The sequence below is a fragment of the Erythrolamprus reginae genome, chromosome 2 (assembly GCF_031021105.1).
Source record: "Erythrolamprus reginae isolate rEryReg1 chromosome 2, rEryReg1.hap1, whole genome shotgun sequence".
NCBI lineage: Eukaryota > Metazoa > Chordata > Lepidosauria > Squamata > Dipsadidae > Erythrolamprus > Erythrolamprus reginae.
The window spans coordinates 142,615,065-142,639,000 of NC_091951.1; the positions used below are offsets into that span (position 1 = coordinate 142,615,065).

The 23,936-nt window shown below is 40.7% G+C and overlaps 1 protein-coding gene across 1 annotated transcript in view; it reads left to right on the top strand.

The window, feature by feature from the left end:
* Window positions 1-4,828, top strand: part of LOC139159441 (cytochrome P450 2C23-like) — a 33,793-nt gene extending 28,965 nt beyond the window's left edge. The window contains exons 10-11 of the mRNA XM_070736758.1: window positions 127-303; window positions 4,617-4,828. Of these exons, the coding sequence (XP_070592859.1) occupies window positions 127-303; window positions 4,617-4,828 (389 nt within the window). The remainder of the gene's footprint in view (window positions 1-126; window positions 304-4,616) is intronic.
* The last annotated feature ends 19,108 nt before the right edge of the window (window positions 4,829-23,936 follow it).

Genomic DNA, 23,936 nt, shown 5'->3' on the forward strand with positions numbered 1-23,936 from the left:
TATAAGCATAAATGATTTGGATATTTATTTGATTAATTGTTTGATTGATATAGTTGCCCTTTTCAATGAGTCACTGATTAATTAATTGACAATTAACTACTTCATTTTGCATGTGTTTGTGTGCAGGGAAGAGAGCATGTTCAGGAGAGGCGTTGGCGGATATGGAACTCTTCCTGTTCTTTGCCAATCTGCTCCAGAATTTCACTTTTGAATTGACAATGGACCCTGAAGAAATAGACTTAGAGGACTTGTATATGGGATGTAGGAAGAACGGGAAGTATAGCAAATTACGGGCCATCAAACGTAAATTTTAAATAAGCAACAGAAATAAATATTGTTTCAACTTTCACCAGTCCATACCTATATTTTTTAAAGCTAGATGTAAGGTTCTAAAAGGATCAGAAAGCTTTGCATTAAGGGACCTGAAATACTTGTGGGAAGAAATTATAAATTTATATAACCGTGTTAGAAATATTGTATAGGAAATCGTATGTTCACTTACGATGGTCTCCAACCTTTCACCTGGTCTCCAACAATGAAACATTTGATTAATGAAACAAAGTTGCGATAACATTGAATGGAAAACTACAAATTAATTTTAAAAAATTCAAATTGTAAACAGACCCAAAATTCAATTAACATAATGTAAATATAATTTTAGCACTCCCAGTTCAACCAAGAGACTCAATCTACATTGCATGATGCCACATAATAAAACCAGTGCTATATGCACCCACCTCCTCAAACCTGTGTATTTTTCCATTTTCTCTGTAGTTATCCCCATGGGGACTGGAAGGGCCAGCTCACTTGGCACTGTAGAGGCAGGAGGAGCGGGAGAGTCTATCTCTGGGGTGGTGAGGGGCTGCAATATTCCGGTTTTGCTGCGGAAAGGCAAATGTGGCGGGAGGCATGGGGTAGACCGCTCTCAGGGAACTAGAAATCGCTGCTTGAAAGTGATCCCTTTTCCTGGCCCCATTGCCACCCCGAGTCTTCGGAGAGGGGCGGCATACAAATCTAAGTAATAAATAAATAAATAAATAAATAAATTGCCTCAAATTACGGGCCATCAAACGCAAAATTTAAATAAGCAACAGAAATAAATATTATTTCAACTTTCACCAGTCTAAACCTATATTTTTAAAGCTAGAGGTAAGGTTTTAAAAGGGTCAGAAAGCTTTGCATGAATGGACCCAAAATACTTGTGGGAAGAAATTATAAATTTATATAACTGTGTTAGAAATATTGTATAGGAAATCATATGTTCACTTACCCAGATCTCCAACAATGAAACATTTGATTAATGAAAAAAGTTGCAAACATTGCATGGAAAAACTGGCAAGCAATAGTAACAAAATCACAGCAAAGATACAAATTAATTAAACATTTATTTCAAATTTTAAACACACCCAAAATTCAATTAACATGATGTAAATATAATTTTAACACTCACAGCTCAACCAAGAGACTCACTCTACATTGCTTGATGCCACATAATAGAACCAGTGCTTTATGCACCCACCTCCTCAAATTTGTGCACTTTTCCATTTTCTCTGTAGTTATCCCCATAGGGAACAGAAGGGCCAGCTCACTTGGCACTGTAGAGGCAGGAGGAATAGGAGAGTCTTTCTGGGTGATGAAGGACCACAATATTCCGGTTTTACTAGGGAGAGGTAGATATGGAGGGAGACATGGGGTAGGCCATTCTCAGGGAACTAGAAATCACTGCTTGAAAGGGATCCCTTGTTCGGGCCCCATTGCCTCAACCCAGGGGACTGATGACCAGCAAAATCCAGACCCTGGGCTCAGACTGTTGCTGCTTAATGCCAGGTCAGTTGTAAATAAAGCTCTCCTCATCCAGGATTTATTCCTGGAGGAGGAGGCCAACCTAGCATGTGTGACTGAGACCTGGTTGGGCCTAGAGGGGGGGATTCCTCTCTCAAAAATGGTCTCAGATGTGGCACCAGCCACGACCCCAGGGAGGGGGGGAAAGAGTGGCTGTTATAGCCAAGAAGACCACTAGCTTGCTGCTCATGAAATATTGGGTTGCGAGTCCCTCTTTGTGAAGTTGGACCTAGGGGTACAGGTGAGCTTGTTACTAATGTACCTGCCTTCCAGCTGCATGTCAATAGCCCTGCCTGTGCTGCTTGAGGAGGTAGCTGGACTGGCAGTGGAATTCCCCAGACTTATTGTCTTGGAGGTTTTTAATCTGCCGTCACTCGGTGAATCCTCTGGGTTCGCGCGGGAGTTCAGGGCCACCATGGCAACCATGGACCTGACCCAAATATTTTGAACATGCAAATAAACCTGGATGATGGCTGGCTTTTAAATTGAGAAAACACAGAGAATCTAAAATGATAAAGAAACTGGAAGATAGTAAAGGTATAATAAGATATAGAACAAATGAAAAGAAGGAAATAGTGATGGAATTTTATAAAAATCTATATCAAAAAGAAGAAATAAAAAAAGAAGCTGACCGAACACTTTTAAAAGATTTACAAAGTGGCGCTCCGGGTGACAAGATGTGCGTATAATGTCACCCTGATCGCTTCTGTGGAATCCCACCCAGTGGCTCTGTTTAGGGTGACTCCCTCCCTCCTTAACCAGTGGGGAGTTGACGAACCCTTTCAGGGTAGAGCTGAGGACTTTAACAAGTTTTTCGCAGATAAAATCGCTCAGATCTGGACAGACTTTGACTCCAATTGGAATGCAGTGTTGGCTGACAATGAGTGTTCAGAAACTACAAATTGTGCAGAATGCAGCTGCACGAGCAGTCATGGACCTCCCAAGGTATGTCCATGTTTCTTCAGCACTCCACAGCATTGGCAGCCAATTGGTTTCTGAGCACAATTTGAAGTGTTGGTCATGACCTATAAAGCTTGGGACCTATAAAGACTCAGACTATGGCATCAGATCAGATTACTCACAGGACCACCTTCTGCCGCATGAATCTGGTTAGGTCCCACAGAGTCGGCCTTCTCCAGGTCCCATCAACTAGACAATGCCATTTGTTGGGGCCAAGGAGAAGAGCCTTCTCTGTGTGGGGACCGGTCCTCTGGAATCAGCTACCCCCAGAGATTCATACTACCCCCAGAGATTCATATTGCCCCCACCCTCCTTGCCATTCGTAAGAACCTGAAACCTTATTTATGCCATCAGGCATGGGAGCATTTGACCCTAGCCTCTGGCCATTGATCTTCGGCTGCAGCGAGCGCCGAGTGCGCCTCTGGGAGGAGAAACTCGAAGCGCTGCGGACAGCGAGCGCCAGGAAGGGAGAAGAAGAGTCAATGAACGGCGCCAGCCGCCGCCTCACCCAACGCAAAGCACGAGAGCCCAGACCCGGAGGCAACCCGCTCGCTGTCCGCGGCGCTTCGAGTTTCTCCTCCCGGAGGCGCGCTCGGCGCTCGCTGCAGCCGAAGATCTGGGTTTCCCCTTTCCGTGGGCAGCAGACAAAGGAACCTTCCCTGGGTCTTCCCCCGCTGCAGCGAGCGCCGAGCGCGCCTCCGGGAGGAGAAACTCGAAGCGCCGCGGACAGCGAGCGGGTTGCCTCCAGGTCTGGGCTCTCGCGCTTTGCGTTGGGCGAGGTGGCGGCTGGCGCCGTTCATTGACTCTTCTTCTCCCTTCCTGGCAACCTCGGCGGCGGAGGATGGAAGAGCGGGGAAGAAGAGGAGGAGAAGGGAGAAGGAGACACGGCAGCCGGAGCAGCGTGGACTCCTCTCTCGGTTGGAGTGTGGAAAAGGGGAGCGAGGGGCCGGGCGGGTTGAGGGAATCAAAGAGGGGTGGGGGTGCTGCTCTGAGGCACTCAGAAAGAGTTTTCGGAAGGCTCTCGTGTTACGGCGAAAGGGCGTGTGGAGAGCCTGATGTTGGCGGAATTGGGGACCAGCGAGGAGCCGAAGATCCGGTTGGGGAAACCCTGATCTTCGGCTCCTCGCTGGTGCTGCGCTGCCGAGCAGATCAGCTGCTAGGCGGCCGCTCGAGAGCAAGAGGGGGAGAGATAGAGAAAGAGAGAGAAGGAAAGAAAGAGATGAGAGAGGGAGGAAGAGAGTGTGAGAGAGGAAGAAGCAAGATAGAGAAAGAGAGAGAGAAAGAAAGATGAGAAAGGAAGGAAGAGAAATGAGAAAATGATTGAAGCAGAGAATGACAGGAAAGAAAGAGAAAGAGACAGAGAAGTGACTCTTGGTGATGACGTATGACGTCATCGGGTGGAAAAATCGCGATATAGCGTTTTGCGAAGAACGAGATCGCGAAACTCGAGGGATCGCTGTATTACAAAATTTTTATATCAATATTTGCTACTAGGTTTAAAAACATTATAAATGGAATAATACATGAAGACCAGAATGGATTTTTACCAGGTAGAAATATTAAAAATAATCTAAGAACAATAATTAATACCCTAGAATATTATGAACACCTAATGCCTAAGGGTGTTGAGGGACAGTCCCTGTCTTAGGAATTGTAGAACATCAATGATGGATAGATATAGGGGAAAACATTTCATTTTTGTGCATCATCAGCAAAAGGCCTTCCAGGTGGATGAGTATATCCTCTCTGTGGATGGCCTCCTGGAGGCCAAAATTATGTCACCTAGATTATCTGGTACCCCCTGTTGTTTCAAGGTGAGCTGCTCAAGTGCCAAGTGGTCAGTTGCAACCAGCCTGGATCTGATGCTGGATTGAGCCCTGAGATAGCAACCACTCTGTTGTTGGGGGCCTCCAAGGGGGAGCTATGGCTAGCGACGTCAGGTCCACAAACCATGCTCTTCTGGGCCAGTAGGGCACCAGAAGGATCATCTTTGCCTGTTCCTGATTATTCTGAGTATGACCAGTAGGGGGGAGAGTGTAAAGCAGTCCCCCAGCCACTGGCAATGAAGTGCCCTCGGATCCTTGCACCTTCAGACCCTTGTGCCTGATATAGTGTCATGAACATGGGTAACTGGGCATTGTTTATGTGAGCCTTGGTAGTCACATTGTCCATTAGTACCAGCACATGTTTCCCTTGCAGCTGTCTTTCAAAGTGTGCCAGGGCTAGAACGACTGCCCGCAACGCTAGGAGATGTATGCTGCAAGCAGACTCTTCTAAGGTCCATGTGCCCTGGGCCACCCTGCTCCTCCACTGAGCCCCCCAACCCAGAGTATTTGTGTCCATGGTCACTGTCTCCCTCTGCAGCTCTGGAAAACACATTCCTTTGTCAACAGCCAGAGATTTCCACCATTCCAGCGATGCTCTGATCGTCCTTGGGAGCCAGACTTTGAGTGATGATGCTCCGTATCCCAGAGAATAAGAGAATAAACCACTGCACTTCTCTGGAGTGTAGATGTGCCCATGGGACAATGTGTATGGCCGATATCATTTTTCCCAGGAGGGAAGATAGACTGTGCAGCTGGATAGAGGAACTGACCTCCATGGAGGTGATAAGTACACCATCCACTCCCATGAATCTATGACGAACCCCAAGTATGCTATTTTAGTGGAAGGGCTTAACTCACTCTTTTTTTCATTGATCAGGAACCCATGGCTCTCTGGGGTATACTGATGTCCCTTAAGGTTTGGTCTGGCTTTACCTCAAAATTCTTTCATGAAGCATCATGGCTTTTAAACTCTCAGAATAAAATATTGTTTGACTTGGCTTTGTTTCATAGCCCTTCTTTGAATAGCTTCTTCAGCAGAAGTTGCTCCTGAAGAACACATTCTCAGTTTTCCCTAAAACTGTTCTCCAAAAACCTTTGGAAATTCTGTGGGAGGATGTGTCACTTACCTACTTGGGCTGAAAACCAGAGATTTCTCCTTGTAGATGAGCTTTGCAGGGTAAGTGACAGCCAAAAAAGGGGGGAAATGTAATCAAAGTAGATCATGATGCCTCTTTGCACGCACACAAAGAGCAGTCTACTTTCTTCTTACAAATCCCCAGTGATGGAGAACCCAGAACTTCTAGAGCCAAATAATTCCACTGATTAATTTCTCCTGGTTCTGGATTTTTTCCTTGACAAGTTTCCATCTGTTACTTCTTTTCTTACCTTCAAGTGCTTTGGAGAATAGGGTGACCCCCTCTTCTCTGAGATAGCACCACAAATATTGGAAGACTGTTACAAGTATTCAAATCTTGACAGATTTGAAGGTTTTTACAAGGTCACCCCCAGTTCTTCTTTTTGTATGACTACACATAATCAATTCCTGCATACATTACTCATGTGTTTTAGCCTCCACCAAGGAGGGGGGGTGTTTCCAGTTTTCTTTACTGCCAGTTCGCTCAGAGATGTGCTTCGCACATGTGCGCATGCATGTGCAACAATAAAACAGAGAAGCAAAAAATGAGGTGGTGGCGTTTATGGTGCCACCAAGAGAACCAGGTTAGGGGCATGGCAGGACTGCGTCACTGCTGGTTCCAGCAACCTAAGCCACTAAGTTACTACTGGTTCTGTAGAACCCGTAGTAACTTGGTGGCCTGGGTTTTATAGAACCGGTCCAAACCTGTAGGAACCCACCTCTGCCCTCCACCACTCAATCATCTTTGTTGCTCTTCTCTGCACTTTTTCTAGAGTCTCAACATCTTTTTTTGTATCATGGTGATCAAAACTGGACATAGTATTTGAAGTGTGGGCTTAGCAAGGCAATATAAAAATGCTGCTAACACTTTATGTGACATTTATAGTATCCCTCTTTTATTTATTTATTTATTTATTTATTTATTTATTTATTCATTCATTTATTTATTTATTTATTTATTAGATTTGTATGCTGCCCCTCTCCATAGACTCTGCTGCTGCTGCAACCGCTTCCTCCTTGGCATTCCAACCTGCCGCTCAGGGGAGCAGAGACACTCCGGGTATGCTGGCGATCCTGGCGCGAGAAAAGAACCGACAGAAAAAAGCTCTGACATCCAGGAAAATCAAGGCTGTGCCACGTGGAGTAGCCAGCAGCTGTGCAAACCCCATGTTCGCTTCAGGATAGCCGAGGGCAAAAGGAGGAGGTCCGCTTCGTTAAGGGCGGCTTAGGACCTCCTCCCAGGCCCAGGAGGCAGCATGCCGGCCTGGCGCACTGCCAGAAGCTGAACTACCGATTTCCCCCCGGAAGCCGGAAATAGCACTGGCAGCATCTCCCGGCTCTGGGGGCAATTTCGGCCAGCTCTTAAAGGTGCCGGCCATGCATATTTGAACATGCAAAGAAACCGGGAAGATGGTTGGCTTATAAATTAAGAAAAGAAAGAGAATCTAAAATTATTAAAAAACTATTAGATAGCAAAGGTGTAATAAGACACAGAACAGATGAAAAGAAGGAAATAGTACTAGAATTTTATAAAAAATTATATGAAAAAGAAGTAATCAAAGAAAAGGAAATCTTTGATTATTTAAAGTTCTATAGATTTACCTACATTAACAGAAGATCAACAACAAAAACTTAATAAACCTTTTACAATGTTTGAATTACAGCTATCTTTTAAAAATAAAAAAAAATAACAAAGCCACGGGCCCCAATGCAATACCTGCGGAATTCTATAAATTATATAGTGATATACTTTCCTCGAATATGTTAGAAATATTCAATAAGATAATAGCAGATGGTAAACTACACAGATCATGGACAGAAACTTTAATAACATTAATACATAAAGTTGGATCGGAAAAAGAAAAAATTCAAAATTATAGACCAATTTCATTATTAAATGTAGACTATAAAATTTTCATTTCAGTGTATGCACTTAGGTTTAAAAACATCATAAATGATATAATACATGAAGATCAGAATGGATTCTTGCCAGGTAGACAGATTAAAAATAATTTGCAGACAATAATAAATAGTTTAGAATATTATGAACAACATCCCGAAAAGCAAATGGCACTAGTATTTCTCGATGTCAAAAAAACATTTGATAATGTAGATTGGATTTTCATGAAAATGCAATTAAATAAGATGAATGTGGGAACCAAATTTTTAAATATAATTGATGCTATTTATTCCAATCAATCAGCGAAGATTATAATAAACAATGAGCAAACAGAAATATTAGAAAAACAAAGAGGAGTTAGACAAGGTTGCCCTATATCACCATTATTATTTATTTTAACATTAGAAATATTACTAATAAAAATAAGAACAGAAAATGATATAAAAGAATGACAGATTAAAAAAGAAACATACAAAGCCAATTTGCCAATGACATGGTTTTTATAATAGAAGACCTCCTGACATCAATATCAAAACTAATATATTTAATAGAAGAATATGGGAAAGTGGCAGGTTTGAAAATTAATAAGGAAAAGACACAAATATTTACAGAAAACATGAAGGATTTACAGACAAATCAATTAGAAAAATTAACAAATATGAAGATGACAAAAAAAGTAAAATACTTGGGTATTTGGATTTCTGCTAAAGCTATATCATTAAAAATGATAACTATACAAAACTCTTAGGTCAAATTAAAAAAGATTTGGAAATATGGAATAATTTACAGTTATCTTTAATAGGAAGAATTTCTACAATTGAAATGAATATTCTTCCCAAAGTATGTTTTGATTTCTGGTAATCCCAATAAACCCAGTAGGGAATTTTTTTAAAGAACTAAGATTGCTAAAAAATTTATATGGCAAGGCAAGAAACCTAGAATAAAACAAAGTTCACTAGAATATCAGAAAGAAAGAGGAGGGCTCTCTCTCCCAAATTGGACATTATATTACCAAGTGGCAGCACTATCCTGGATAAAAGAATGGCTAATTTTGGATAATAGAAGATTATTAAATTTAGAGGGCCATGACTTAATGTTAGGTTGGCATGCCTTTGTGTGGTATGAAAAGTTCAAAACTCATTCATATTTTAAAAGAAACATAATTAGGAAAGCATTAATAGAAGTTTGGATTGAAATTAAAAAAAAATCCTGTAATGCCAGAATGGATTTCCCCGATAGAAGCTATCTCTCATCCTAATTTATTAAAAGAAGGTAAAATATGGAAATATAGAGATTTACTTGATAATCAACTAAAATTGAAAACAAGGCAAGAATTACAGAAATTGAGTGTAGAAATAGATTGGTGGCAATACGCTCAGATTAACTCTAGATATCAAAAAGATGTAAGAACATTTATATTTCAGAAGGATAATAATATATTTGGGAAATTGCTAACCCAAAACCAGGGAAAATTGATCAGGAAGTTATATAAATACTTAATAAACTATAAGACAATAAGTTAGATATTAAAAAATAATATGATCAGCTGGTGTAAAAATTTTGGAAAAGAAATAGATTTAGATACATGGGAAAAGGTTTGGACATATAAATGGAAAATAACTAAATTGGTCTCTTTTAAAGAAAATCAAATAAAGATGTTCTATAGATGGCACTTGCCACCCAATAGGATTTCAAAGATGTTTCCAAGTGCTTCACTTATTTGTTGGAAATGCAAAAAAGAAATTGGACATGCCCCAAAACCAAGATTTATTGGAACAAGGTAGAAAAATTGTTAAAAGAAATTGCAAATAAAGAAATCAGGAAGACCCCGGAATTTTTCTTATTAGGTATTACAGATGTTAGAAACAAAAAAGAAATATATTATTTAATAATTCATATATTAGTAGCAGCAAGGATTACATTTGCACAAAAATGGAAAGAAAAGGAAATTCCAAAAGACGAAGAGGTCTTTAGAAAAATTATGGAATGTGCAGAATTAGGCATGATGACGAGATGGTTAAATAACCAAGTTGAAACAGAATTTTACAAAACTTGTCAGAAAGTTTATAATTGGTGGAATGCAAAAAAGGATTTTTAAAGATATTGAAATAAAGTATAAAATATTAAATTGTTTAATATATTAGATTGAATATATCACATAATGATACTTGATAGATAAGTTTACTTTTGCAAGTTGAATTAAATTATTTTAATTATAACTAAATAAGTATTAGAAAGTATTGAGAAATCAAGATTTCTATATTATTATTGATTATATGGAGATATTACATTGATAAGTTTACCTTTCTGTATTGATCTAAACTAGAATTAGGGTTTTTTCTGTATTAAGAAGACTTCTATACTCATCGAAGCAATTGTAGCTCCTTTACATGTTAAATGTTGTTTGTCTTGTTTTGTCATACATTTAAAAAAAAACTTAATAAAAATATTTTTTAAAAAAATTTCGGTTATTTACTTAATTTACATGTTTGTTATACTTTCAACTGCCTATAATAAATCAAAATAACATATTTCATATACATCAAACCATTAATTATTTATATCTAATAATTAATTAGTTATATAAGTTCCTCTTTTTTATTTTACATCTACTTCATATATATATATATATATATATATATATATATATATATATATATATATATATATATATATATATATATATATATATGTGCAATTAAGATTCTGGCTACTGTTAAGATATGTAGCTTTAAGTAATACTGATTTTTTTCCCCAACTTCTGGTCAATAATACCTAATAGAAATTATTCCGGTTTTTTATTAATTTCATTTTTTGTCAACTCCTCTAACCAAGTTTGTAGTTTATTCCAAAACTTCTTAATTTGTGGACATGTCCACCATATGTGAAAATAAGTCCCTGCTTTCTCATTACCTCTCCAGCAATTCAGTTTCAAAGAGGGGTACATTTGCACCAATCACACTGGTGGGAGATGCCACCTATAATACATTTTGTAAATGTTTTCCTTATAAGCCACAGATTTAGTTAATTTGTAATTTTTATTCCACAATATAACCCATTCGTCTGAATTAATATCGTATCCAAAATTTTTGTGCCAGCTATGAATATTCCCTTTCCCTCTCCTGCTTCTTCCTGGTGTCTCATGGGCTGCCATATCTCTGGGAAAGCTGAAATCACTTGCCTCTTTTCCGACTAGTATGGAGGTTTCCAGTGCACAATCGCGGGGGTTTGCACCTCCACTCACAATGTACAACTCACCCTCTTTCCGTTGCACCCCTCCACAAGGTTAGCAATGCAATTTAAAGGCAACTAAAACTGGAAAATTTCACGCTGGAAAGCAGCAGTTCATTTCCCAGCCATGCAGCGGCACAGCCCCACCCCAGAAGTTGTCGCTAATGTAAACAGCTCCAAACTTGATTGCAAAAAATTTGACTACAGCAACAGAGTGGTCAATGACTGGAATACATTAATTGACTCTGTAGTTTCTTTCCCCATACTATCAAAACTTTAACCTTAAACTGTCTACCATTGACTTCACCCCATTCCTAAGAGGTCTGTAAGGGGCATGTATACGTGCACTACCATGCCTACCATTGCTGTCCTACAATCCCCATGTATATTGTAAAATATTATGTACTCAGAACCATGCTTGTACTTTTAATATATTCATATTAATGTTTATACTTTGTTTGTATTCATACACACACTTCACAAAATAAATTAATAAATAAACAATAGTAGAAATCTAGCATATGCTGTTGTTGCATATTTGTAATTAAATACAAATCAAACAGTCTCTTGTGGATCTATTTTGACCATAGATTCTTATTTGAATCATGGAACATAAATAACATTTCTGTTAGTAAGGAAACTGACAGATGCCCTTTCCCTCCTTTTTTTTCTTAGAAAAGATTGTAGCTCAAACCACTTAGAAACTATTTTTAAAGAGTGATTCAAGATAGATAACCTAATACTCTTAGCTTCTACAGAAAACTAATAAAATGTCACAACTATGCATCGTTGTTCAGCAACAATATTTAACAATGGTTTTCTATTTAAGAATATTATTTATTTATTATTATTTATTTATTGGACTTTTATGCCAACCCTCTCTGAGGACTTGGGCAGCTCACAACATATACTAAAACAATGCATAACAACCTAAATCCAATTAATTAAATATAAAATCTGAAACATCTAAAAACCCCAAAACCATAACAAACAATCATTCCCATTCAATCAACTTTCTTTCACACATTCATCGGCCAGTGGACAAGGATCTATGGTCCCAAGCCTGGTGGCATAAATGAGTCTTAAGATTCTTATGGAAGGCAAGAAGGGTGGGGGCAGTACGAATCTCTGGGAGAGCTAATTCCAGAGGACCGGGATTATGACCTATAAAGCCCTACATGGCATTGGACCAAATTACTAACGGGACTGCCTTATTCTGAATGAGCTCCTGCATCATAACCAACACATTGAATTGTGTCTGATAACCAATTGGCAGCCAATGGAGTCTGCGGAGTATTGGAGAAATATGTGTATATCTGGGCAAGCCCATGACTGCTCGTGCGGATGCATTCTGCACAATTTGAATTTTCTGAACACTCTTCGAAGGTAGCCCTATGTAGAGAGCAGTGCAGTAGTCGAACCTTGAAGTGATAAGGGCACGAGTAACTGTGAGTAAATACTCCCTATCCAAATAGGCTGCAAGTGGTGCACTAGGCGAACCTGGGCAAATGCCCCCCTCGCCACAGCCGAAAGGTGGTGTTCTAAAGTCAGCTGTGGATCGAGGAGGACGCCCAAGTTGCGGACCCTCGCTGAGGGGGTCAAAGGTTTCTGCCCCCTAGGGTAATGGATAGACAGATTGAAGTGTCCATGGGAGGCAGCACCCACAGCCACTCCGTCTTGTCAGGATTGAGTTTGAGCTTGTTAACACCCATCCAGACCCAACAGGCTCCAGACACCGACACATCAGTTCTACTGCTTCACTGAGTTGGCACGGGGTGGAGATGTATAGCTGAGTATCATCAGCATACTGATGACAATTCAACCCGTGCCCTCAGATGATCTCACCCAGAGGTTTCATGTAGATATTAAACAGTAGTGGGGAGAGGACAGACCCCCAAGGAACACCGACTGCGACTGGTCAGAGAGGTAGGAGGAGAACTACCATAGAACAGTGCCTCCCACTCCCAACCCCTCCAGTTGGCGCAGAAGGACACCATAGAAACATAGAGGACTGATGGCAGAAAAAGACTTCATGATCCATCAAGTCGGCCCTTATACTATTTTTGGTATTTTATCTTAGGATGGATATATGTTTATCCCAGGAATGTTTAAATATAGTTACTGTGGATTTATCTACCACGTCTGCTGGAAGTTTGTTCCAAAGATCTATTACTCATTCAGTAAAATAATATTTTCTCATGTTGCTTTTGATCTTTCCCCCAACTAACTTCAGATTGTGTCCCCTTGTTCTTGTGTTCACTTTCCTATTAAAAACACTTCCCTCCTGGACCTTATTTAACCCTTTAACATATTTAAATGTTTCGATCATGTCCCCCCTTTTCCTTCTGTCCTCAAGACTATACAGATTGAGTTCATTAAGTCTTTCCTGATACGTTTTATGCTTAAGACCTTCCACCATTCTTGTAGCCCATCTTTGGACCCGCTCAATCCCGTCAATATCTTCTTGTAGGTGAGGTCTCCAGAACTGAACACAGTATTCCAAATGTGGTCTCACCAGCACTCTATATAGCGGGATCATAATCTCCCTCTTCCTGCTTGTTATACCTCTAGCTATGCAGCCAAGCATCCTACTTGCTTTCCCTACCGCCTGACTGCACTGTTCACCCATTTTGAGACTGTCAGAAATCACTACCCCTAAATCCTTTTCTTCTGAAGTTTTTGCTAACACAGAACTGCCAATGCAATACTCAGATTGAGGATTCCTTTTCCCCAAGTGCATTATTTTACATTTGGAAACATTAAACTGCAGTTTCCATTGCTTTGACCATTTATCTAGTAAAGCTAAAGCTAAATCATTTACCATATTACATCAACCTGGAGTGTTATGTATCCTCAGCGGATCGATTGGGTAAAACCTCCCCCACGGCCATTGGTTGTTGTTGGGAACTAATTGGCGGGCATATTATAGTTACATGATTGGATGTTCTGTCAGCAAGTTGTTAGCTTAAATAACTTGCTGAGGGAGTTGTGACGGAATTCAATAAACCTGTTCTTGCCGTTACCTGCTCTCCAGGGGGTTTCTTCTGACTGATTAATATGGTTTTAGCAAACCTTGCACAACAGTCATAGATCAACCGGGTAAAAACAATGTCAAAATACTTGTTATAATAACTTATGCAACATTTAAATAGTGTCAGAAGGTTATAGATAAATTTGTTTTGAAGGGGGAAAACCTAAATTAAAATGTGGCTGTTCTGTCCTGCAACATTTCTGATATCTATAACAAGAAAATCCAGTTCTGGTCCTGCAGCTTTGGTGGGCAAAGAGGAAGAAGGGATTAGATCAGGGATCCTCAAACTGCGGCGCAGGGGACACATCAGGCCCAGCCACACACTCTATCTGGCCTTGCCAGTGGTGGAATTAAGCCACACCCTTCACCTCCTAGCCACTCTTTGCAAGGCTGGCTTTTCCTGCTGCCCTCATTGCTCCTCCTCTAGTCTATAACATCTTGCATGTTGCAGCTGCATGTCTGTGAACTTCAGCTCATTGCTGCACACACACTTCTGCTGAATACATCTTGTAAGGTAAGGATGAAGGGCACAAGCTGGGTGGGCAGGGATGAGCTGGTAGAGCAGTTATACTGGCCAGTTGAGTGATGGTGGACTGATGCACAAGGATAGAGCTTTGATGGATGATCTCTGGCGGGCCTAGGATAGGGGCTTGTCCTCTGTCCTGGTGCTCCTTGACCTCTCAGTGGCTTTCGATACCATCGACCATGGTATCCTTCTGCGCCGGCTGGAGGGGTTGGGAGTGGGAGGCACTGTTCTTCAGTGGTTCTCCTCCTACCTCTCCGGTCTGTCGCAGTTGGTGTTAGTGGGGGGTCAGAGGTCAACCCCGAGGTTTCTCCCTTGTGGGGTGCCTCAGGGGTCGGTCCTCTCCCCCCTGCTATTTAATATCTACATGAAACCGCTGGGCGAGATCATCCAAGGGCATGGGGTGAGGTATCATCAATATGCCGATGATACCCAGTTGTACATCTCCACCCCATGTCCAGTCAACGAAGCAGTGGAAGTGATGTGCCGGTGCCTGGAGGCTGTTGGGCCCTGGATGGGTGTCAACAAACTCAAACTCAACCCAGACAAGACGGAGTGGCTGTGGGTTTTGCCTCCCAAGGACAATTCTATCTGTCCATCCATTACTCTGGGGGGGGGGAATTATTGACCCCCTCAGAGAGGGTCCGCAACTTGGGCGTCCTCCTCGATCCACAGCTCACATTAGAAAAACACCTTTCAGCTGTGGCGAGGGGGGCGTTTGTCCAGGTTCGTCTGGTGCGCCAGTTGCGGCCCTATTTGGACCGGGAGTCATTGCTCACAGTCACTCATGCCCTCATCACCTCGAGGCTCGACTACTGTAATGCTCTCTACATGGGGCTACCTTTGAAAAGTGTTCGGAAACTTCAGATCGTGCAGAATGCAGCTGCGAGAGCAATTATGGGCTTCTCCAAGTATGCCCATATCACTCCAACACTCCGCAGTCTGCAATGGTTGCCGATCAGTTTCCGGTCACAATTCAAAGTGTTGGTTATGACCTATAAAGCCCTTCATGGCACCGGACCAGAATATCTTCGGGACCGCCTCCTGCCGCACGAATCCCAGCGACTGGTTAGGTCCCACAGAGTTGGCCTTCTCCGGGTCCCGTCGACTAAACAATGTCGTCTGGCGGGACCCAGGGGAAGAGCCTTCTCTGTGGGGGCCCCGACCCTCTGGAACCATCTCCCCCCTGAGATTAGGATTGCCCCCACCCTCCCTGCCTTTCGAAAACTCCTTAAGACCCACCTCTGCCATCAGGCATGGGGGAACTAAAACACCTCCCCCTTGCCCATGTTGTTTTGTTGATTGATTGACTGTGTGCCTGTTTTTATATATACTGTTTTTATGAGATTACTAATTTTAAATTGTAATTAGATTGGTGGGCATTGGATTTGGTGTTATGTACTGTGCTGTTTTTTATTATTGTTGTGAGCCGCCCCGAATTTGCGGAGAGGGGCGGCATATAAATCCAATAAATCTAATCTAATCTAATCTTTGAGCTTTGAATTCTTCTCAGGCTTTGGAGAAGCTGCCCCAGTCCTAGGTGGGAAGGAGGAGGATGTGCATGAGAGTGCTTTGCTTTCTTAATTGATGCAGTTTTCTGTCTGGTTTATTGTGTGGCCAACTGTTATTTTGAAGAAAATTCTGTTTGTTTTATTCTTTTTTTTAATTACCTATTTTAAGGAGCCTAACACTGCTGCTGTAAAAATGTTAGGCAAGTGGCAAGAAAGTTTGCATTTCTTTTCCCTTTGGGGGATGTTCTTATTAAGTAAATAGATTCCTTGGGTTGAGCAACTGCAGTTTATGAAAGACAAAGGCAAATTGGACTGCTAAATTGGTGAAGCCCACCCAAACACGTGACCACATGACCACCTAGCCATGACCATCCAATCAAATAACCACCGAGCCACACCCGCCCACCTGGTCCAGCCTCCCAACAATCTGAGGGGTGCTGAATTTGCACCCTCTTTAAAAAGTTTGAGGACCTTGGATTAGACAGAGAGATTGGCAATATAAAACCAGATGTTCATGTAAAAAGGAAACATTCAGCACTAATATTATGGAGGATAAGTCTCAAGTAGATTGCTGAAAGGTATATGCACTGCAATCATTCTCCAAATGGTATAAACAATGTTACTCAGATTTCAGACTGTTTGTCTTGAAAATGCAAATGTATGTTTCACTCAGAGGTGGGTTCCTCCAGGCTTGGACTGGTTATATGGAATGGGTAGTAACTTTGTGGCCTGGATCACTGGAAGCAGCAGTGACCCAGGCCTGCCACGCCTCTGAATCAGCTGTCTCAGAGTGCTATAGGAATTGCTATTTTGTTTTTTACTTCTGTACATGCACAGAAAGAATTTTTTGCTTCTGTGCATTCTGTTCACTGTTCACTGTTGTCAAAAGTTAGTAAATAATGACATGAATGCACATTTTTTGGTTGAACATCAGGCTAAATGCAAAGTTGTTATTGTTTTGTTTGGTTTATTGGGTTGCTGTCATTTTGGCTGATTGCTAAATGCAGAAATATGCCCAATTCTTGTGGATTTTGGAACAGACAGACCTAAGTTTATCAACTAGGGCCATGATGCAGAACTTATGGCATGCATGCCACAAGTGGCACTTAGAGCTATCTCATTTTTATTTATTTACGGTCAAAGACCATCAATATAATATTAATAATAATTAAAAGGAAAAAGAACAGGAAACAGGACTTTTGGCTGAGCAACCAAATTGACCCATTGTAATTATACAAGAGATGTACATATCTCGCTATGAAGGCACACATTTGCGATGAATCCCCGCTGCTGCCACGCAGAATCTGGCCACCTGTGCCATGATCCTGGCCTGCTCATCCCCAAGCAACCGCCGGAGACAGGCAATGTCCAAGCAGCCAGGATATCCCTCAATAAGTGGTAGAATATGTTTTCTCATAATGTCAGTGTAAAAGGAGCATCTCGGGAGCATGTGTCCCTCAGTCTCCACCTCTCCTGAGCCACAAGGGCAAAATCTTTCAGTGGCTGGAGTTCCCTTGTACTTGCCGTACAAAATGGCTGATGGAAGCGCACGACACCGTACAAGAGCAAATGCCTTTCGATGGCTTGCTGACTCTAGTTGTCCCAGGTATCTTGCAGGAGCCATAACATATCTAGTGGCATCTGGGGCCAGAAACAGCGGAGCTCTACCCTATCCTCCTGCCTCTCAATGTCCTCCAACCTTTGTCCTGCTAGATCATAGTTCATCTCGAGTATTATATCTGGGGAGAAGCCTAATTTGTGAAGATTGAACTTGATGGCCTTAATCCATGAGGAGGAAAATTCATCATGAAGGATTAACGGAGCAAGACCTTGCGGGGGGAAAAGTAAGCTTTAACCACATATTTAGAGGCGCTATACAGATTCTTGCTTTGACTTTTATCAGTCCAGTCTCCAGGCGCAGAAGTATGTATGAGACGCAGCATGGCATCTGGAGAATTGCTCTAATAAATTTAGATTGAACTAATTCTAGTGGTGTAAAGTGTGAGGGATGTCTTGGTATGTAGGGCACGTAGTAAATGAAGAAGCCTTTGATCAATGGAGGCAGCTTCCAACTTCTCCCATAATTTAGTCCTAGTAACTGAATCAAAGGCTGCCTTGAGATCTATAAATCCAGAATATAGTGATACAGGACTATTTGAGATGTATTTTTCTATAAGATGGCGGAGGGCTAAGCACTGATCAATAGTGAGCTGCCCCGAGTCTTTGGAGAGGGGCGGCATACATCTGGACTTCAGCAAAGCCTTTGATACGGTTCCACATAAAGAGCTGATAGATAAATTAGTGAAGATTGGACTTAATCCCTGGATAGTTCAGTGGATTTCAAGCTGGCTGAAGCGTAGACATCAGGGAGTTATTGTTAATGGCGAGTATTCTGAGCAGAGACAGGTTACAAGCGGTGTGCCACAAGGGTCTGTTCTGGGTCCTATTCTTTTTATTACATTTGTGAGTAACATAGGGGAAGGTTTGGTAGGGAAGGTTTGCCTATTTGCTGATGACTCTAAAGTGTGCAATAGGGTTGATATTCCTGGAGGGGTCTGTAATATGGTAAATGATTTAGCTTTAGTAGATAAATGGTCAAAGCAATGGAAAGTGCAGTTTAATGTTTCCAAATGTAAAATAATGCACTTGTGGAAAAGGAATCCTCAATCTGAGTATTGCATTGGCAGTTCTGTGTTAGCAAAAACTTCAGAACAGAAGGATTTAGAGGTAGTGATTTCTGACAGTCTCAAAATGGGTGAGCAGTGTGGTCGGGCAGTAGGAAAAGCAAGTAGGATGCTTGGCTGCATAGCTAGAGGTATAACAAGCAGGAAGAGGGAGATTGTGATCCCACTATATAAAGCGCTGGTGAGACCACATTTGGAATACTGTGTTCAGTTCTGGAGACCTCACCTACAAAAAGATATTGACAAAATTGAACGGGTCCAAAGACGGGCTACAAGAATGGTGGAAGGTCTTAAGCATAAAACGTATCAGGAAAGACTTAATGAACTCAATCTGTATAGTCTGGAGGACAGAAGGAAAAGGGGGGACATGATCGAAACATTTAAATATGTTAAAGGGTTAAATAAGGTCCAGGACGGAAGTGTTTTTAATAGTAAAGTGAACACAAGAACAAGGGGATACAATCTGAAGTTAGTTGGGGGAAAGATCAAAAGCAACTGAAAGAGTAGTAGATCCTTGGTGCAAACTTCCAGCAGACGTGGTTGGTAAATCCACAGTAACTGAATTTAAACATGCCTGGGATAAACATATATCCATTGTAAGATAAAATACAGGAAATAGTATAAGGGCAGACTAGATGGACCATGAGGTCTTTTCTGCCGTCAGTCTTCTATGTTTCTATTCAAATCTAATAAATAATAATAATAATAATAATAATAATAATTATTATTATTATTATTATTATTATTATTATTCTGAGAATCTGATCACTGAAGAGCAAGCTGGCTTTAGAGAGGGAATAATAATAATAATAATAATAATAATAATAATAATAATAATAATAATAATTATTATTATTATTATTATTATTATTATTATTATTATTATTATTATTATTATTATTATTATTATTATTATTCCCTCTCTAAAGCCAGCTTGCTCTTCAGTGATCAGATTCTCAGAATCCAGCCACTCCTTTAGCTTGCCTTGTAGGTGTTTGGCATAAAGTTTACTAATTATATTTAATAGACTTATTGGTCTATAGTTGGCAAGGTCATCTCTTTTCCCCCTCTTAAAAATTGGGATCACAATTGTCAAGCCCCAATCCTCTGGGACGTAGCCAGTGGAATCAATATACGTGAAGAGCACTGCCAATACTGGTGTCCACTACTGCAAGTTATTCTTCAATATTTCTGAGGTAACCGAGTCAGCTCCTGGGGCTTTGCCTGACCTGACTTGACCAATGAGCGATTTAATTTCAGACTCTGAGACTGGGGGCCAATTTGGCAAGTCCTTCTTTGTAGATCTTATACTTTCTTTAGATGGGTCTTCGTACATCCTCTGAAAGTGAAGTTCCCAGGTGTTAGTAGGTATAGGAACATCTAATGGAGTATGTATTTTATCTGAGTGTCTGGCTATTAAATGCCAGAATAGAGAGGAGTTCTTTTGCTTTGCAGCCCCAATAAGCTGTTCGCAGGAGGACCTTTCATCTTGTCTCTTCTTAAGGGAAATTCAATTCAATTCAATTCAATTTATTAGATTTGTATGCCGCCTCTTTCCGAAGACTCAGGGCAGCTCACAACAATAATAAAAACAATATAACAGTAAACAAATCTAATATTAGATATATAAGAAAAGATATATAAACCCCCAACATTTAAAACCATGCAACACATACATACCAAACATAAAATAGTTGCTTATACTGTTTTTTGAGGGTAACAAGATGGTTTAGGCTTGTTTTGTTGCCGTTCCCAGTCTCACCTTTTTACCGCTTATAAGCCAAGGTGAGAGCTTACTTGGCTTCCACACAGTCCTTGTCAAACCATTGTTTCAAGGTAGTACAGGACCTCTTAGCTGAAAAGTTTCGATCATATACTAGAATTGGTTGAAGCTTATGGATTGTACTTGTATATGATTCTAGTAAGTTTTGAGAAGGGTTGGCTGTGATAAAGGCTGAGCAAAGTTTTTGAAGATTATCCTCTGATAGAGCTTTTTTCACCTTTTGGTCAAGTTGTTGGGACCATTTGGTTCTACATCTTGTTGGGCCTGCTGGAGAAATTGCAGGGATAAATTGGTCTGCAAAGGGCATTTGCCTGATGAGAGACTTCATGTATATACATAAAGGTAGATGATAGCTGTCCAAGTAAGGAAGGACTTCAATTTTTTTTACATAATGTAATAAGTCCATAGAGATTAGAATATAATCAATAGTGCTGGTTTTGGACCCTGCCATAAAGGTGATCTCACCAGGATAATCTCCAGCCCAGGATCCATTGGCTATATAAAGATTAAGTTTATTCGCCATCTTTGCAAGACAGAGCCAGCAAAATTTGCTTTCTTGTCTTTGGAGAGTCGTGTGAGGGAGACTCTTGCTTTTGGATGGCCCATGTGTAGTTTATTAATATAATGTTTCAACTCCATCCATACTACAGTGATTTCAGCTTTTCTTACCAATAGTGGAAGATAAACGTTAATTATTAAAAGCAGGACTGAATCTATCTTGAGGAGAAGGGCCATGGCCATGTGTTTTAGTAGGGCAATAAGAGTAGGCTCTGCTCTCAAATTGGTAGAAATGAAAATACCCAGCCCTCCCTTCAGTCTCCTTGGCCCTCTACCTGCCCTTGCTTCTAGCTTATACGAGTGATATCCATTTAACAGAAGGTCATCCCTCGTCCAGGTCTCTTACACCAAAATGATATCCTTATCTATCAAAGGATCAGGATGATTTAAACCTCTAAAGCGATACCACCCAGCTACACTCCATGACACAGTACTTAAGGTGGTTTTCTTACATTGGGTCTCTTCTTTTACAGCTTGTCAGGATATTTGATTTATATAGAGGGAATTTGTGGGGCTGTTGCAATGGATTGGGGTGTCATCACACTCAAAGTTGGCCTTCTCTAAAAGAGGGGCGGTCCCGTCTAAATCCTGTATAGACTCCTGGGGAAATTGTTCAGGGTAAGAGTTTTTAGCACCCGCTAACAGGGCTTGCCATTTCAGATACCTCCTCACTAGATGTAGAAGAGGGGGTTGTTAGATCATACACCTTTCGGCTTTGTGATGATGACACTGACGTGGGGCTTCTCTCACTTGCTTGTAGTACTGAGGGCATCATTGGGTAGTTACATAAGGATGCTAGTATCTCCTTCTCAGATGGCCCCTGTGAGTCTTGGCTTCTCCTTTCCATAAGCTCACATTCATGCAAACCCCTCCTTCCTGGAGGAGAAGCAAGAGGCACCACCACCGGGGAAACCAAATCTATAAGTGGTTCAGCTGTGTCCACTATGGTCAATAGAGATTTCCTTAAATTTTCCAGCTTAAGTAATATATTATCTTGTTCTTCCCTTGAGAGAGCGCCAAAAGCGTTAATACGACCAGTTTCTGAGATGTTAAGTGCATCCTCACTGAGCAATGCTGGCTTACTCCTGCTTTTTTCCTCTCTCTTTCCCAAGGTTGAGAGTGTGGAAGAGACAGCATCTTTAGAGGCTCCCATGTTGACAGTTAAGGGTTTAACATTTTCCTCACAGAAGACTCTGATTGGAAAGATTTGGAAGGAGGCTAGATGTGCCTTCATCTTAAGTAACATTAATGGAATGGTGGGCTGTTTAAAAGTCAGAAGTAATCTTTTCCAATTTGGGGGCTCTGGAAGCCACTCCACAGCATGGAGATCAATCTGCCCCCTCTGACAGTGGAGAAGCTGGCATAAGGAATTTAGTATGGCATTCTTAGTATTCCAACGTCCATAATTAATTCTAGTCAAATGAATTCTAAGAGCAACCTGATGTGTTTGTAGTAGGGGAGATACTTTTCTGTCTTCTAATAAATTTTCTAATAAATCTTTTCTATTAGTGCCTCCCTCTCTTGCAACCCTGCCTGGTGAGGGCCTAATTTTCTGCATGGGCTGCCTTTTTTTTTGTGGGCTCTTTAAATTTCTCCTCTTCCTTATCCTGACTATGGGGTTTGTTTGTTTGTTTACTTATTTACTTATTTACTTATTTACTTATTTACTTATTTACTTATTTACTTATTTACTTATTTACTTATTTACTTATTTACTTATTTACTTATTTACTTATTTACTTATTTACTTATTTACTTATTTACTTATTTACTTATTTACTTATTTACTTATTTACTTATTTACTTATTTACTTATTTACTTATTTACTTATTTACTTATTTACTTATTTACTTATTTACTTATTTACTTATTTACTTATTTACTTATTTACTTATTTACTTATTTACTTATTTACTTATTTACTTATTTACTTATTTACTTATTTACTTATTTACTTATTTACTTATTTACTTATTTACTTATTTACTTATTTACTTATTTACTTATTTACTTATTTACTTATTTACTTATTTACTTATTTACTTATTTACTTATTTACTTATTTACTTACTTATTTACTTATTTACTTATTTACTTATTTTGTATGCCGCCCCTCTAAGTAGACTCGGGGCGGCTCACAGCAGTGATAGAAACAATCTACAATACAAATCTAATAATACGAAGTTAAAAACCCATAATTTAAAAAACATGCACACAACACACCATACATAAATTATATAGGCCTGGGGAAGATATTTCAATTCCCTCATGCCTGACGGCAGAGGTTGGTTTTGAGAAGTTTACAAAAGGCAAGGAGGGTGGGGGCAATTCTGATATCTGGGTGGAATTGTTTCCAGAGGGCTGGGGCACCACAGAGAAGGCTCTTCCCCCGGGTCCCGCCAAATGACATTGTTTAGTTGACGGGACCCGGAGAAGGCCAACTCTATGGGACCTAACCGGTCGCTGGGATTTGTGCGGCAGAAGGCGGTCCCGGAGATATTCTGGTCTGATGCCATGAAGGGCTTTATAGGTCATAACCAACACTTTGAATTGTGACTGGAAACTGATCAGCAACCAATGCAGACTGCAGAGTGTTGGTGAAACATGGGCATGATTGCTCTAGCAGCTGCATTCTGCATGATCTGAAGTTTCCAAACACTTTTCAGAGGTAGCCCCATGTAGAGAGTGTTACAGTAGTCAAACCTCAGGGTGATGAGGGCATGAGCGACTGTGAGCAATGACTCCTTGTCCAAATAGGGCCACAACTGGTGCACCAGGTGAACCTGGGCAAATGCCCCCCTCACCACAGCTGAAAGATGTTTCTCTAATGTGAGCTGTGGATCAAGGAGGACACCCAAGTTGTGGACCCTCTCTGTGGGGGTCAATAATTCCCCCCCCCATCCAGGGTAATGGATGGACAGATGGAATTGCCTTTGGGAGGCAAATCCCAT